General features: G+C 38.4%; 1 protein-coding gene and 1 long non-coding RNA gene across 6 annotated transcripts in view; one reads left to right on the top strand and one right to left on the bottom strand.

Annotated features, from left to right (window-relative positions):
* The window catches only part of INO80 (INO80 complex ATPase subunit), a 133,185-nt gene that overhangs the window by 77,908 nt on the left and 40,330 nt on the right, over nucleotides 1-14,947 (bottom strand). For all 4 annotated transcript variants that reach the window (XM_036084217.2, XM_036084216.2, XM_036084214.2 and 1 more), the window contains exons 8-14: nucleotides 8,418-8,471; nucleotides 7,207-7,410; nucleotides 5,190-5,385; nucleotides 4,075-4,142; nucleotides 2,829-3,038; nucleotides 2,280-2,360; nucleotides 1,365-1,460 (exon numbers count right to left, since the gene is read on the bottom strand). In XM_036084217.2, the coding sequence (XP_035940110.1) occupies nucleotides 1,365-1,460; nucleotides 2,280-2,360; nucleotides 2,829-3,038; nucleotides 4,075-4,142; nucleotides 5,190-5,385; nucleotides 7,207-7,410; nucleotides 8,418-8,471 (909 nt within the window). The remainder of the gene's footprint in view (nucleotides 1-1,364; nucleotides 1,461-2,279; nucleotides 2,361-2,828; nucleotides 3,039-4,074; nucleotides 4,143-5,189; nucleotides 5,386-7,206; nucleotides 7,411-8,417; nucleotides 8,472-14,947) is intronic.
* LOC144382898 (uncharacterized) overlaps nucleotides 1-14,947 on the top strand; it is a 124,838-nt gene that overhangs the window by 97,486 nt on the left and 12,405 nt on the right. The gene's annotated exons all lie outside the window — the stretch shown is intronic.

Here is a 14,947-nt window from a genome sequence, read left to right as displayed (position 1 = left end):
GAATCTCCATAAAATCCTCCTCACCATGCAACTTCAACATCATTATATTACCTTAGGGACAGAACACATATTTAACTGATTTCACCATTTTTACTTGCAATATAATAAACCCTACCCATTCTTTTTTACATCCCAATAACTTTCCACAATTAAACCCTATTTAATAAATCTTATCCACATCTTACCCAACCTAGTGCAACATACTTCCCTGTCCTCAATCTCACTTCTTTTCCTCTGTATTAGTTAAAATCAACTTTCTTATTATCTACCTTAGACATAATCTGGACTAGGACTAAAGATCTGACTTTAGAGTATCAAGAAAATGAATTATTTATGAATATGGGGGGGGACAACAATGCCATAAATTACGTGATATGTGCCGTGATGATACGATTTGCCAAAATCTCTGGTAAGCCAATAACGTAGATATTTTCTACTATGGCAGTTTGACCAAGAGTATCAATCCATGTGGCTAATGCAGCAAATCATTCAAATTGGACTTTGGCTTTCTCACTTATGAAACATAAGCATGTAATATGCTCTCTTATTGCTCCCATCAGTAACTTTTTCTATTTTTTTTTAAGATTTTATGTATTTATTTGAGAGAAAGAGAGAGAGAGAGAGAACACAAACAGGGGGAGTAGCAGAGGGAATAGCAGAGGGAGAGGGAGAAGAAGGCTCCCTGCTAAGCAGGGAGCCTGACATGGGGCTCAATCCCAAGACCCCAGGATCATGACCTGAGCCGAAAGCAGATGCTTAACCAATTGAGCCATCCAGGCACCCAGTAACTTTTTTTTTTTTTTTTAAAGGTTTTGTTTATTTATTTGTCAGAGAGAGCACAAGCAGGGGGAGCAGCAGGCAGAGGGAGAAGCAGGCTCCCTGCTGAGCAAGGAGCCCAATGTGGGACTCGATCCCAGGACCCTGGGATCATGACCTGAGCCGAAGGCAGAGCTTAACTGACTGAGCCACCCAGGCCTCCCCCCAGTAACTTTTTTTTAAAAGATAAATATTTATTTTAGCGAGAGACCATGAACGTGGACGAGAGAGAGAGAGAGAAAGCGTGTGCACGTGCAGAGGGAGGGGGAAGGGAGAGGGAGAATCTCAAGCACACCCCTCGCTGAGCATGGAGCCCAGGACCCTGAGATTATGACCCAAGCCAAAATCAAGAGCTGGACGCCTAACTGACTGAGCCACCCAAGCACCCCACCCATCAGTAACTTTTAAAGGGAATGTATTTCAAGTATCTTGGGAAAAATGCAAGAAATTCAAAACTCTTAGAGCAACTGAATAAGGCAGGCGGCAAAAGAAAAATCAGGAAGTTTATTTTAAAGAGCAACAGAAATTTTTGTTGGATTGATTTTTACCTTAAATTTAGGAACAAATCTAGTAAATTCCTGGTGCCAATTGTTAAGTGTAGAAGCAGGTGAAATTATTAAGAAAGGTCCCCAGATGTTCTCTCTCTGAAAGACAAAAACTGGGTCAGCTAACTGAAGGAAAACTGAAGATATTTAGGTCAAAATTATAATCAATGATGAGCGCAGTTTAAGAATAAATAATACATTATAATAAAAGAGAAATGGTGCCTAGCTCCCACATCTCCATACTCAGTAATAATATCCTATGTTAATAATAACACAGGCAAGGAATTTGCTCAGAAAAACCTTGAGACAAAATACCAAGCAATTACTCTCACCCCAACCACCTATAGGTCCTAATTTCTATCATTCACAAAGCACTTACAATATCCTGACTTTAAGTATTGCTTTCCCTTATACAAGATGATCATAATGATTTTGGAGCTTTTGCTTTTTTCAAAAGGCTTCTACATATATTTTCTCATTTAATTCTCACAGAATTCCTACAAAGTAGATATTATCCCCACTCTGCAGAAGTAGAAACTAACCCTCAGAGAATTAAAGTGAAGTCAGAGCAAAAGAGATCAGATGAATTGCCCAAGTTTACATTGTTTATAGTCAACATAGAGTTCAGATGTGAACCTGGGTCTTCTGGTCTAACTAACTACAATGTCTTTGCCACTGTATGAATGGCTCTGGACAGGGGGCAGGGGGCAATATGTCAAACCACACATTCTCAGTAACTATTCTAGTCTCGCAAACCAAAATGCTTCATCACACTGTGTCACGCTGTAATGATCTTGAAGGCAAGGAGTTAAGTCCTACTGTCCTCATATGCTCCAAAGCCCAGCATAGTGCTAGATAATGGCTGATTCTCACCCCAGAATCTAGAGTGCGAAACATAGAAAGACTGCATCTACCCACCTCAGCCAAATGGGCCAGGAGGGCAATACTCTGCACTGTTTTACCAAGGCCCATTTCATCTGCAAGAATGCCATTAATGCCCTGGAAAAAAAAAAATACACATAGTCAATAACCTCTCGCATTCCATCACACAGGATTCAACCTACTGCCCCAAAGAACTAACCAAACTGTCAAAACTTATTTAAACAAAAGTGACTAGAAATACCATTTCAGCACTATTACCCACTGCTGCAATGATTCCTTTTGCCAACTCCATAGCTACAACTATGAATCATGGTATCTGAGGCTAGTTTCTCAGCAAATTTAATCCAGGCAAAAAACCAATCACGTTTACCAAGACCACCCTATGTACGTGATACAAATATTCTCCAATAAAATTTCAGGTTAAAAATATAAAAACATCTTTCTGACTCTTGTCAGAGGATAAAGCATTTCAAAGGGATGAAATTTAAAACATTGTCTTGTGCTCATTTCACAATACACTGAACCAATGATTTTAGGAAAACACATAACGAAAGAAAGTGGGTATGGCATAGTTCTAAAATTCACCTGTTCATAGAGATTTGCCAACCAATTCATGCCTTTCAGCTGATAGCCTTTTAATTTGCCATTAAAAATTGTAGGCTGTGGAATATCTTCCCCAGCCCGGATAGATGGGTTTGCCAGGCTGTAACTCTCCCCAAACCCAGTGCCAGACTTGTTTGCTGCCCGAAGGGCAGCTGCTCGACTTTCTTTCGCATCTTCATCAAATGACCTTGTCTGGAAAATAAAAACATTAGAAGAAAAATATGAGGTAAAAAATGAAATTCAAATAAAGCTCATAATGACAGTGTATCTACTTTGTGATAACTGGAACAAAATTTCTGATAATATTATGTAATGTATTATGTATAAAGCACAATATATGAGGGGCGCCTGGGTGGCTCAGTTAGTTAAGCAGCTGCCTTGAGCTAGGTCATGATCTCAGGGTCCTGGGATTGAGCTCTGCCCTGGGCTCCCTGCTCAGCCAGGAGCCTGTTCCTCCCTCTGCACCTCCTCCTGCTCATGTTCTCTCTCTCTCTCAAATAAAAAACAAAACAAAACCCACAATATATGAAATATTACTAATATTTTAAAATTAATTTAACAATTATATTAAGAATATGCTTTTGATGAGCACACATATTACATGATTATAAACCATATTACATGACTACATGCTTCATCAAGGAATGTGTTAAAAATCTCATATAAAATTTGTTTGGCTGGGGTTGGTGGGGAGAAGGTCCTGACCTGGATGTTGTTACATGGGGTTCCTATGCAGTATATTCTTTACTTACTTTACTTAATTTAATCTAACTGCAGTTTTCTTCTGATTTCATGAAATATCACTATATCAAGAATTAGCAAGTTATTACTAAGGTGAAAAAAAAGTCCTAACATAGCACTATTCTTAAGGCAATGATATAGCTCTCTTAACAAGCACCACTGTGGTCTTTTCCACTAAACAACCATGATGCATTTCACACTATATTGCCCATGATTACTCAAGACGACAAAAAAACAGGTCAACTGTCCTAGCTTCAATCAACACACTCCTAAAGCTTAGACAAGTGAATGCTCATTTTCCACCGTTTCTCCATTATGCCTACTGTTCTAAATAGAGCCACAGCCTGCACCCAACACAGTCACATATATACACATCTGCCAGTGCTTTTAATTGAAAAATGAGTAAGACTAAAGGAAGACCACCCAAGTGAAAGGTTGTAGGGTATTTCCGGAGCCCCTTACAGTTTCTTTTCATTTTAAGACTCACCCGAGCTTGATGAATATGATAAGCATTTTCAGCATTCTTCAGGGCCTGGGCTTTGAAATGGTTACTATCTGAAAAGGAAAACTTAGAGATTATCACACGTCATTAACTGATCTCCTTCAAAGATGCAACTCACACCAATATTGTCAATCCCTAACTCCCCCAATTTACTCATCCCTAAGCTCACAGAGAGTGAGAGAGCAGAAAGGTTCAAATTACATGACAGAGGTAAGGACCCAGAAGTGGCTATGAATGCAGAGGGTTGCCATGGTCTCCAGTAGCCGCAGCCAGCTCAGAGAAACCACCAGGAGACTATGCTCATTGCCCAATCCTGGGTTTCTTGCACAAAGCAATGACAAAGCAAAGCAAAGCAAAACAGTGGGGATTCAAAATTGTGATAGATTTCTGCTGGGTGAAACTATTCCCAAAGAAGAAATCCAGACATGTGTAAACCCCAAGATCCTTGCAAGCATACTCATTCTTTTTATTCTGAGCTCAACGGGATCTTGATCACTATTCTCTATGAAATTCCCCTCAAATTTCACCCCAATTCCTCCCTCCCTTTATGGTCACAAAAAGGCCATAACTGAGGGGCGCCTGGGTGGCTCAGGTCGTGATCTCAGAGTCCTCTGAGACTTGAGCAGGGAGTCTGTTTGTCCTTCTCTCTCTTCCTCCACCCATGCTCTCTCTCTCTCAAACAAATAAATAAAATCTCTTAAAAAAAAAAAAAATACCACAACTGAACAGTCTCTTTCTCATGCCTGCCTTGCATCACCAAGAATCTTGTTATGTGACAGATGATTTTCTCTGCTGAGACATGTTCACTGAATTCTTCTGATATAATATCCTCCATTTCTACTAACAAATCAAAACATATAAAATATTCCCAAACTTACAAGATCATATAAACACACCCTTTCCTTTTCAAATTCTTTAATAAAAGTTATTTTGTATGTTTGTTTTATTCATACTTTCCCTACTCCAGTGCAATAAATTCCCCTTCACTAATCATTACCTACCGATCAAGACAAAACTTACAAGAACTAATCACGTGTATAACCTTAGATATAAAAAAATGGAGGGTACCCACTTCCCCTACGTCTTGATTCAGGACTCACCATAATCCTCCTGTGTGATGTTAACTACCACCCCTCCACCAATGTCAATTTGTCTTTGGGTAGAACTGTCTTCCAGTTTCCTTAGGATTTCTTCCTGAATTCCATCATGACCCATGTCTCGTTTGCGACTCATGAAATGGGCATACAACTCTGTTTGGGTGATTAGGAAGTTCAGTTTTCGCTGCTGCCTCTTGGCCTAAAGGAGAAGAAAGTTATTTTCACTAAATAGTCAAATCATCAATCACATCACATCAATTCTGTTGATTTGGTGATCAACAGAATTCACCAAATCTATATATAGTTTGCATATAATTCTTTTACAAATTCTTTACCTTTAGAAAGGTAGTTAATTGCTAATGCACAATTTTATTATAACCAAGTCAGTGGTACTAAAAGCAAAGAATAGCCTTTACTTATATCTTATGTAAACATGTGAAAAGATCTTCTTCATCACCGAAAGTCAAAATAAGTGACTAGGAGCTATGAATTATTCTGAAAGTCAATGTAGGAGAAACCAATCAAAGGAAGAAAACGCTCCTAAAAACAGTGTATAGTTGATCTGTATACTGATCAAGTACACACACACACATACTTAGTCACTGCTTTGCATTAACTATTTTATAATAAAACTCGTATGAGGTACAGCTGATTTATCCTTGATCCAATACCTCCCCAAATGAAAAATAAAAACATAACAAGGAAGTTAGCCAAGAAAGGAGACCAGTCCTAAAGTATGCTACATAAAACTATGCTCTCTAAGATTTTACAGTACTTGAGCCAGATTCAAATGAGAAGAAAATCTGAAACACGGTTTAACAGAAAATGGAGTTATTTTTCATAATGGATACAGGTGTTTATGCTTACTATGTTAGCAAAGCTAATGTATTATCAAGAAAACCTTTCCAAATTAAAACAAAAAAGTAGTATCTCCTTTAACCTTAAAAAAGTCAACTACTACGTGTTCAAATGAACGAGGTAAATTAAAAGAACAATAAAGTTTCATCACAAATAGTTTTATTTCAAAAGATCGGAGAAAAATAAACATAACCATGAAGGAAACGCATTGGTTAACTATCAACAAAATTGAGAGAATGAATAACAAACCTAGACTATAAATCAGGCTGCTTGCAAAACTTCAGGATCTGTGACCAACTCTCAAATGCCTCTAAATTCAGTAAGTATTCCGGATAGCATCAGATGCTTCCTAACACACTAATATGTTTATCTTGCATGTGAAGATAAACGTTACCCAGGGGACTTACCCAGGGCAAAATCCATATTCAACCTCAAAGGCATGAAAAAGGACGGAAGATCAAGAGCTCAGAAACAGCCACAGCTCTGCTCTGACGGAGTACTACCCAGACCTGAAAGAAAACCTTAACCAATCCTCTGATTCCCTTCCTCCAGACCTCAACTTTCCTTCCACACATCCCAACTGGTTTGCCCATGGCAACACAATAATTTTGTTCTCCTACTCTCTCCTCTTGCTTCCCTGAACAATCTACTCACCTACAGCAGCTGACATCAAGCTTAGAAGAGTACTGGCTGAAAGTTAAACCAGTGAAGCAGGTGGGGAATGGGTCTCAAAACTGGACTAGTTGTCTATTGTTCCTATCTGGCCCTAAATTTGGCAGCCAGCCCTGCTCTTCCAACAAGGAAGAAACTGCAGCCAGTACCTGGAACCAAGCCAAAATAGGCTGTAAGTGGTTTTCTTTTTCTTTTGTTCATCCCTCTTCTTTTTCCTTTTTTTAGTCCTCCAGAAATATACAGAGGAATAAGGCTACAAAGAACAGAAAAACTTGGCATAGAAAAAGAGAGGTGAAGGCCAGAGAGAGGGCCTAACTGAAAGGATAAAAACAGAATCAGTTTATCGGACTAAAGTTACTATCCTCAAACTTATGTCTTAAAACCCTTTTTCAATGATTTCATTGATTAATTTGTCATTTGTGTAGTACACACCAACCTACGGATATGGCTGCAGCAATCAGGGTTTCAAAATTTTATACTACTGTCTTACCTCCCGCATTTCCTCATCCAACTTCCGCTGCTCCAAGGCCTCCTTCTCTGCACGCTTGCGATGTTCCTTCTCCACCTTCTCATACTTCTTCCAGTACAGAAGCATCTCCTTGGTGAGGCGGCGGGCACGAGGCAAGGTCTCCTTACAGTTCTTTTGGGCCTGCAAGGCGGCTCGACGCACCTCCTTCATGCACTGGTGGGCAAGCTGCAGATGACAACAACAGGCTCACAAAGGAGAAGACCCAACACCAGGGCCAGTTATCCCTGAGCTCTACACCACAGCATTCCTCAGTCTGTTCAGTGCACACAGTCTTCCTATGGCCACATCTCTTTCTCCCCCAACGTGATTAATGTCCATGCACAGTACTGTGACCCAGACCCAGACCCTGAGGTAATACATGGAATGAGAAATCTATACACATACTGCCTTAGAAGATGGGAAAAAAACGCATAATGATCTGAGATGTGCTGGGAAGTTACAAAGTATTATCACACATATTAATGGTAATAGTCATTAATGCTAGGCTCCACTCTAAGCCTAACATATATTAAACTAATTTATTCTTCACAAAACCTCGATGAAGTTGGTAGTACCAACATCCTCATTTTACAGATGAGGAAACCAAAGATGAGTGACCAGCCCAGGGAAATAGAACTAAAAACATTACCTCATCTGATCTCACAGCTTTCAAAGGAAGTTGTGCTACTTTCCTCTAAAGGAAGGTATTGATATTAACATCATCATTTCTTAAAGAGACTGAGCACAGGAAGCTTCCATGATCTGCCTAAGGAATCAGAGCACGCTATGGTCTCATCCAAAAAGGTTCAAATATCAGAAATGTAAGGAAGAGCATTTTATTTTTAAAATAAATGGCGATGAGAGACTATGGACTCTGAGAAACAAACTGAGGGTTTTGGGGGGAGGGGGATGGGTTAGCCCGGTGATGGGTATTAAGGAGGGCATGTATTGAATGGAGCATTGGGTGTTACACGCAAACACGGATCATGGAACGCTACATCAAAAACTAATGATGTAATGTACGGTGACTAACATAACATAATAAAATTAAAAAAAAAAAATAAATGGAGAACATTTAGAAATTCTCTTAGGTATTACTAGATTCATTATCAACAGGTCACAAGAGACAAGAGCAGCAAATATAAATATGTTCCAGCATAACATAAAATGGGAAATACAAAACTATAATTTACCTTTCGGCTATTGGTGAGAAACAGGTTACGAGCTGAAGCTTTCTGCTTGTTGGCCTAAAATATTTAAAAACAATTATTTCATTTAGGAGTCCTTTTGAAATAAGATTATGTAGACTGACAATGTCTTTTATTCAACTCCTCAAGGGTTAAAAAAAATAAAGTCATCGAAACTCACCAACTCAGAAACACACACAAAGCTACTGAAGCAGTATTAAGAAGAATAAGCTAGTCCTGTGGCTGCCTTAAATAGAGTCTTCTGCACCCTTCTGGAAAGAATTTAAGCTAGATTTAAGGCTTGAAGTGGACTAGGAAAATATAACACCATACCCAACATATACCATCCTGACTAAAACACACTGCTTTCCAGAGCCAATCTGTAAAGAAGCTGAGAAAGTAGTCACTCACACACAGAAATTGTTAGGAGAGGTAAACTAGCCTCCCAATCTGTGATTCTGTCCTCCAACCAGGACAAACCTTCTGCTACTATTAATTTCTGCCAACACTTAAGCTTCATCTTCTCAAACAAAAAATTCCAAGGCAGACCTAACACAAGATGATTCAGCAGCCAACAAACCAGTCACAAGCTGCTTATTTTGTCTTCCAATTCAGTTAAAACAAAAACCTCAATAAAGAAACCTGATTTCCCCTAATGATCCACTTGACATGGGAGAAGACACAGCATAGGCACAGCTGAGTGACTCTCTGACTGTTAAAGAACTCAACCCCCTAAATCTGAAGAAACAGTGGGTGTGAAGTTAGATGGCCCAAACGCCATTTCTATAAAATTCCCACCTCAGACTGCTTATGGGAATTTTTAGACCTTTTACGAAAAACTTCCTTTTACTAATGCTTAAGCAGCTATTACCACTTTAAAGACAAGAATCTCAAATATTGGGGCGCCTGGGTGGCTTAGTCGTTAGGCATCTGCCTTTGGCTTGGGTCATGATCCCAGGGTCCTGGGATCGAGCCCTGCATCGGGCTCCCTGCTCGGTGGGAAGCCTCCTTCTCCCTCTCCCACTCCCCCGCTTGTGTTCCCTCTCTCGCTGTGTCTCTCTCTGTCAAATAAATAAATAAAATCTTAAAAAAAAAAAAGATCTCAAATATTTCTATTGAATTCCTGATCATCAGAAGTGCATTAAAAAAAAATATTTTTATTTATTTTTTAATCTCTACACCCAATGTGAAGCTTGAACGCACAATCCTGAGATTAAGAGTCATGTGCTCTACACAATGAGCCAGCCAGGTGCCCGCAAGGGCATCATTTTGAATCCTCTTCACCAGGTACAAAGAGGGTTTCCCCATAACACCTCCCATCAAGAATGTTCCTATCTAAACTTTCTCTCCAAAAATACTTACTAATTGGCATGGGGAGAAAAACAGTCATTGTACAGTAGAGAAGCACCAAACACACCAAGGGATCAAAGCTAATATCATCATACTGGGACGGATGTGTCATGTGCCTCCTAATATGTCATACCAAGAAGGATACGTCACTTCTTTGGTAATCCTGCCCGAAATGCGTAACCCAAATCTAAGAATCTCATGAACTCAAATTCAGAAACAGTGTACAAAATATCAGGTGTATACTATTCAAAAATAAAAATGTCATGAAAGAACACTGTGTCAGATTTAAAAGAGATTAAAGAGATGTGACAACTAAATGAAACACGGAGTCCTAGACTGGATCCTGGATTGAATTTAAAAAAAAAAGCAAAAAAAAAAAAAAAAAGCCCTATAAAGGACATTATAGAGACAACTGATGAGAAATCTGAATATGGTCTGTGGACCAGATAATAATTTTTATAACTGCACTGTTGTTCTATGAGAAAATGTCCTTTTTCTTAAGAAACACACATTGAACTATTACAAAGAAGTTCAGTACAGTGTCAAACTAACCCTCAAAATGGGGAAGAAAAAAAGTATGCATTTATATAACAAAAGCAAAGGAAGCAAACAATTGCTAAATATGAATAAAAGTTACATGGCAGTTCCTTGCATTATTCTTGCCATATCATTTTAAAACTTCTTGTTTTGAACTAATTTAGACTTACAGAAAAGTTGCAAAAAATCATAGAGTTTCCTTACATCCCTCCTGCTGCTTTCCCTAGTTTTAGCATCTTATATAACTAGAATACAATTACTAAGAAAGGAAAATAACACTGGTAAAATATTAATTAAATTACAAGTCTTATTTGAATGTCAACACTTTTTCCACTAAAATTCTCTTCCTGTTCCAGCATCCTGTAACAGGATCCCCTGTATTTAGTTGCTTTTCTCCTTAGTCTCTTCCTCTATGTTACATTTCTTCAATCTTTCTCTCACGTCCTCAACACTTTTGAAAGGCACCAATCAGTTACTCTGTAGAATGTCCCAAAATTTGTGATTTTCTGGTATTTTCTCATGATTGGAATGACATTATGCATTCTGGCAAGAATACCACAGAAATGATGTGTTATTCTCTATGCATCACATCAAGTTCACAATGTCAAAATTTTATTACTAGTGACTATTTAGATCTTTTGGGTAAGGTAGATTCTGCCAATTATCATCATGAAAGTTACTATCTTTCTTTCTGTGCTAATATGTATGCTGACAAATTATTTCTCCTCTAACCTTTATCCTCTAATTTTAGTCTTCATCAATGGATCCAGTCTGCAACAATTATCACTGTGGTATTTGTGTAATGATGGTTCTCTACTTCCTTCCTTCCTTCTGCACTCATTAACTGGAATTCTATTGCAAGGGAGAGCTGTTCCTTCTACCTTAACTATTTGCTTATTTATTTAAAACAGTATGGACTCACAGGAATTTCTTTTAATCTATGTGTTAAAATTCAGTATTATCTTTTTTTTTTTCTTTTTTAAAGTAGGCTCCATGCCCAGCAGGGGGCCAATTCAGAACTTGAACTCAAAACCCTGAGATCAAGACCTAATCTGAAATCAAGAAAGGATGCTTAACCAACTGAGCCACCCAGGCACCCCAGTATTATCATTATCAATTTTGGTGCTCAATTATTCTAACTTTGACCATGAGGAGCTCCTTTAGGCTGCTCCTGTGTTCTTTTGACAATCCCTCACACTCATCTTTCTTCAAGCACTTCCTTACTTTCTGGCACTCAAAGATGTTTAAGGCTCATCTTGTATTTTCCCTGCCAAGTTCTGGAATAAACTACTTATCCAAGGAGCTCTGGTTCCTTTTATTAAAGAATAAAAGGTGTTTAGAAATCAAGACCTGGGCACAAGATATCCTCATTGTTACCGGGTCTGTCTCCAGGCACTCTCAGCAAACAGAGCTAGAAAATAAGTATATATGCATACTAACCTATGCATATACACAAAACTATATTTCTGTACATATCTATCTGTGTGTGTGTGTGTATATATATAAAAACATGAATTCATACTGATAGCTCTGATTCCAATCAAATTTCAAGGGCTTCACTTTAGCATTCCCAACAGTGACAAACTGGCTGTCAACTACAACAGATTTATTTATTTGTTCTAGTATGCATTTAAAGTAGTTCCAAAATTACTAACCCATTCCTTTGTAAGAAACACTTACTATGTCAATCATAGCATTTATGTATAGTTCTTTTCGTCTTCAGCCTTACATATGCAGTCAAAATACTGATTTCCTCAGTTACTTCAATGAGTCCTTTTCTTTCCCCACTCTCTGCAACTTGATTTTATTACTCATTTCTAATGCAGTTAAGCATTTTATATCCCTGTCTTTATTCCACTTTGCCCACATATCCCCTCAACCTCCTTCTTCACCCACATCCTGGTTGGTTTTAATGGGTTTATTATAGGGGTATGTGAGGAGTATATGACACATTACTAGGATTCTGAAAGGCAGTCCTATATATAAAAAGATGTACTTGAAGACTGCCCCCTCATCCCTGCTAACCTGTCCGTCCATTCCCCTCTTTCTACATTTTCCCCACTTGCCCCCTATAAGAAATCAACACTTTGATATCTGGTTTATTCTTCCTGAATTTCTTTTGCATGAATGAGGATTTATTTGTGTATTTTCTTGTATTCCTGTTTTGCTTATATGAAAGGTAAATACTATAGATATCTGTTTTTGTTTGCTTTTCTCACTTAACAGTACATCCTAGAAATTACTCCATATCATCTCAGAAAGGTCTTCATTATTTCTTTTTGACTACAGCATAATAATCCACTGTGTAGATCTACCAGAGTTCAAGTCCCACATATAGGCACTTAAGTTGTTTACTTTATTTTGCAATTAAAAATAATGTTGTGAGGCATCTGGCTGGCCCAGTGGAGCTTGCTACTCTTGATCTTGGGATTGTGAATTCGAGCCCCACGTTGGGTGTAGAGATTATAAATAAATAAACTTTAAAATAATAACAATAATGCTGGAATGAGTAACTTTGTTTACATGTATTTTTGTATTGCTGGAGATACAGCCTCAGGATAATTTCTAGAAGCAGAAATGCTGGTTTGAAAGGTTAAGTGCATATGGAGATGGTTAGGTATTACCCACTTGCCCTCCAGAACAGTTCTCTCAAATCTGCATTCCTAGCAGCAATGTATGAAAATGTCCGTTTCCCCACAGCCTCCTTAACAGAATGTGTTATCATATTTTAAAATTTTTGCCACTGTGATAAGTACAAAATGGTATCTAGGTATTATTTTAATTTATATTACTCCAATTACGAGAGACTTTGAACCTTTTAATGTTTGAGGGCCATTTTTTTTTTTTAAGATTGCATTTATTTATTTGACACAGAGAGAGAGAGAGCACAAACGGGAGCGGCAGGCAGAGGGAGGTGAAGAAGCAGGCTTCCTGCTGAGCAAGGAGCCCAATGTGAGGCTCGATCCCAGAACCTTGGGATCATGACAAGAGCCGAAGGCAGCCACTAAACTGACTGAGCCACCCAGGCACCCCGAGGGCCATTTTTATATCTTTGTCAATTTCGATTCATGTCATTTTATTTGTCTACTGAATTTCTGGTCCTTTGTCCCTCAGTTCTTTTTCTCATTGTATATATTTATTGAGATATAATTTAAAAATTTTCTCCAGCTTTACTGAGATACAACTGTCACACAACATTGTGCAAGAGTAAGGTGTACGATGTGTTGATATGATACATTTATATATTGCAGAATGACTACCACGATGGCATTAGCTGACACCTTCATCCTGTCACATGATTGTTTTTTGTGGTGTACGTAATATAGTATTACAGTTCTGTCTTTGGATGAATTTATACATGCAGGTTACTGCCATCCGAATTACAACATGAAACATCCCCATCTCAATAAGTTTATTTAGCACCTCTTTCCACTCAATTCCACAACACGGGTACTTCTGTGTCTTTTTTCTTTCACAGAGCATGTTTTTTAAATGCATCCATGTTGTGTAGATCTCATATCTGCCTCTTGTATGGGAATCATTGCAAATCATTACAATGTGTGATCTTTTGTGCCTGGCTTCTCTCATTAAGTTCTTTGTGGAGATGAAGAACAAAAAGAATTGGCAGTGAAGCTCGTGAAAAGAATTTGAGATTCTATAGTGGGACAAAGGGAGATGTTAGGATCTTGGCAGCAGCCAAAATGGACTATTTTGTAGCCAACAGAATGGTCTGGGAGAGCCTTAAAATTGGAGCATATGCTGAGTTGGAAGGAAGGTATCAGATGATCTGTATAAAGCAGGGAAGCAGGGTAGGCACCATCAGGGGATGCTGGAGGTGCATCTGTGCTTCTCTTGGAAGAGCTGGTCTTAACTTCCATCCCAGCTAATTGCTGTTGTTTGGCTTTCTTGAGTTTTGCTCTATGGTTCTTGAACCAAATCTGCAGTACTGCGAGATAGTATCTCCAGTTTTGAGGCCATTTCTTTTTGAAAGAGGAGCTAAATAAACTTACTGCGATGGGGAGCAGGGTATGGGTTCTTCCTGAACAAGAATTCCAAATCTGCCAATTGTTTCTCAGTGAACATTATTGTTTCCTTTGTGAATGCTTCTGGTGCTTTCTTTAAATCTGCATTTGCTGCTGCAGGCTCAGAAGTTCCAAGGGTAGTTGGTGATGACTAAAAGCCCTCTCTCAAAAGTTACTTTAGGAAGGTCTCCTGCGCCTGATACCCTGAGATCAAACTGTGTCCCCATGCTCTGGTCCTGTGTCAAAAGTGTCCTTCAATTTTAAGAGTTTTTAATATATTAGAGATAATAGCCCTTTGACTGTGATATACAATGTAAATAATTTTTCCCACTTCATCAGTTATCTTTTGTCATGAAAAAATTTATTTGTATTTAGTCAAATTTACTAATGTTTTCTTTCATTGCCTCTGGGTCACACATAGAAACTTTTCCTATGCAAAGGTTAAATAGGAATGTGATAGCGTTCTTCTAGTCTTTGTATGGTTTCATTTTTTACACTGAGAACCCTAATACGTTCAGAGTATATGTGTGAGAAACATCTAATTTTATCTTTTTCCAAAGGCTACCTAGTTGTTCCAGCACGACTTATTAAAAAGTGCATTAGTCTTGGGGCGTCTGGGTGGCTCAG

Source organism: Halichoerus grypus, chromosome 8 (assembly GCF_964656455.1).
Source record: "Halichoerus grypus chromosome 8, mHalGry1.hap1.1, whole genome shotgun sequence".
Taxonomy (NCBI): Eukaryota; Metazoa; Chordata; class Mammalia; order Carnivora; family Phocidae; genus Halichoerus; species Halichoerus grypus.
This window is presented reverse-complemented; position numbering and strand designations above follow the sequence as displayed.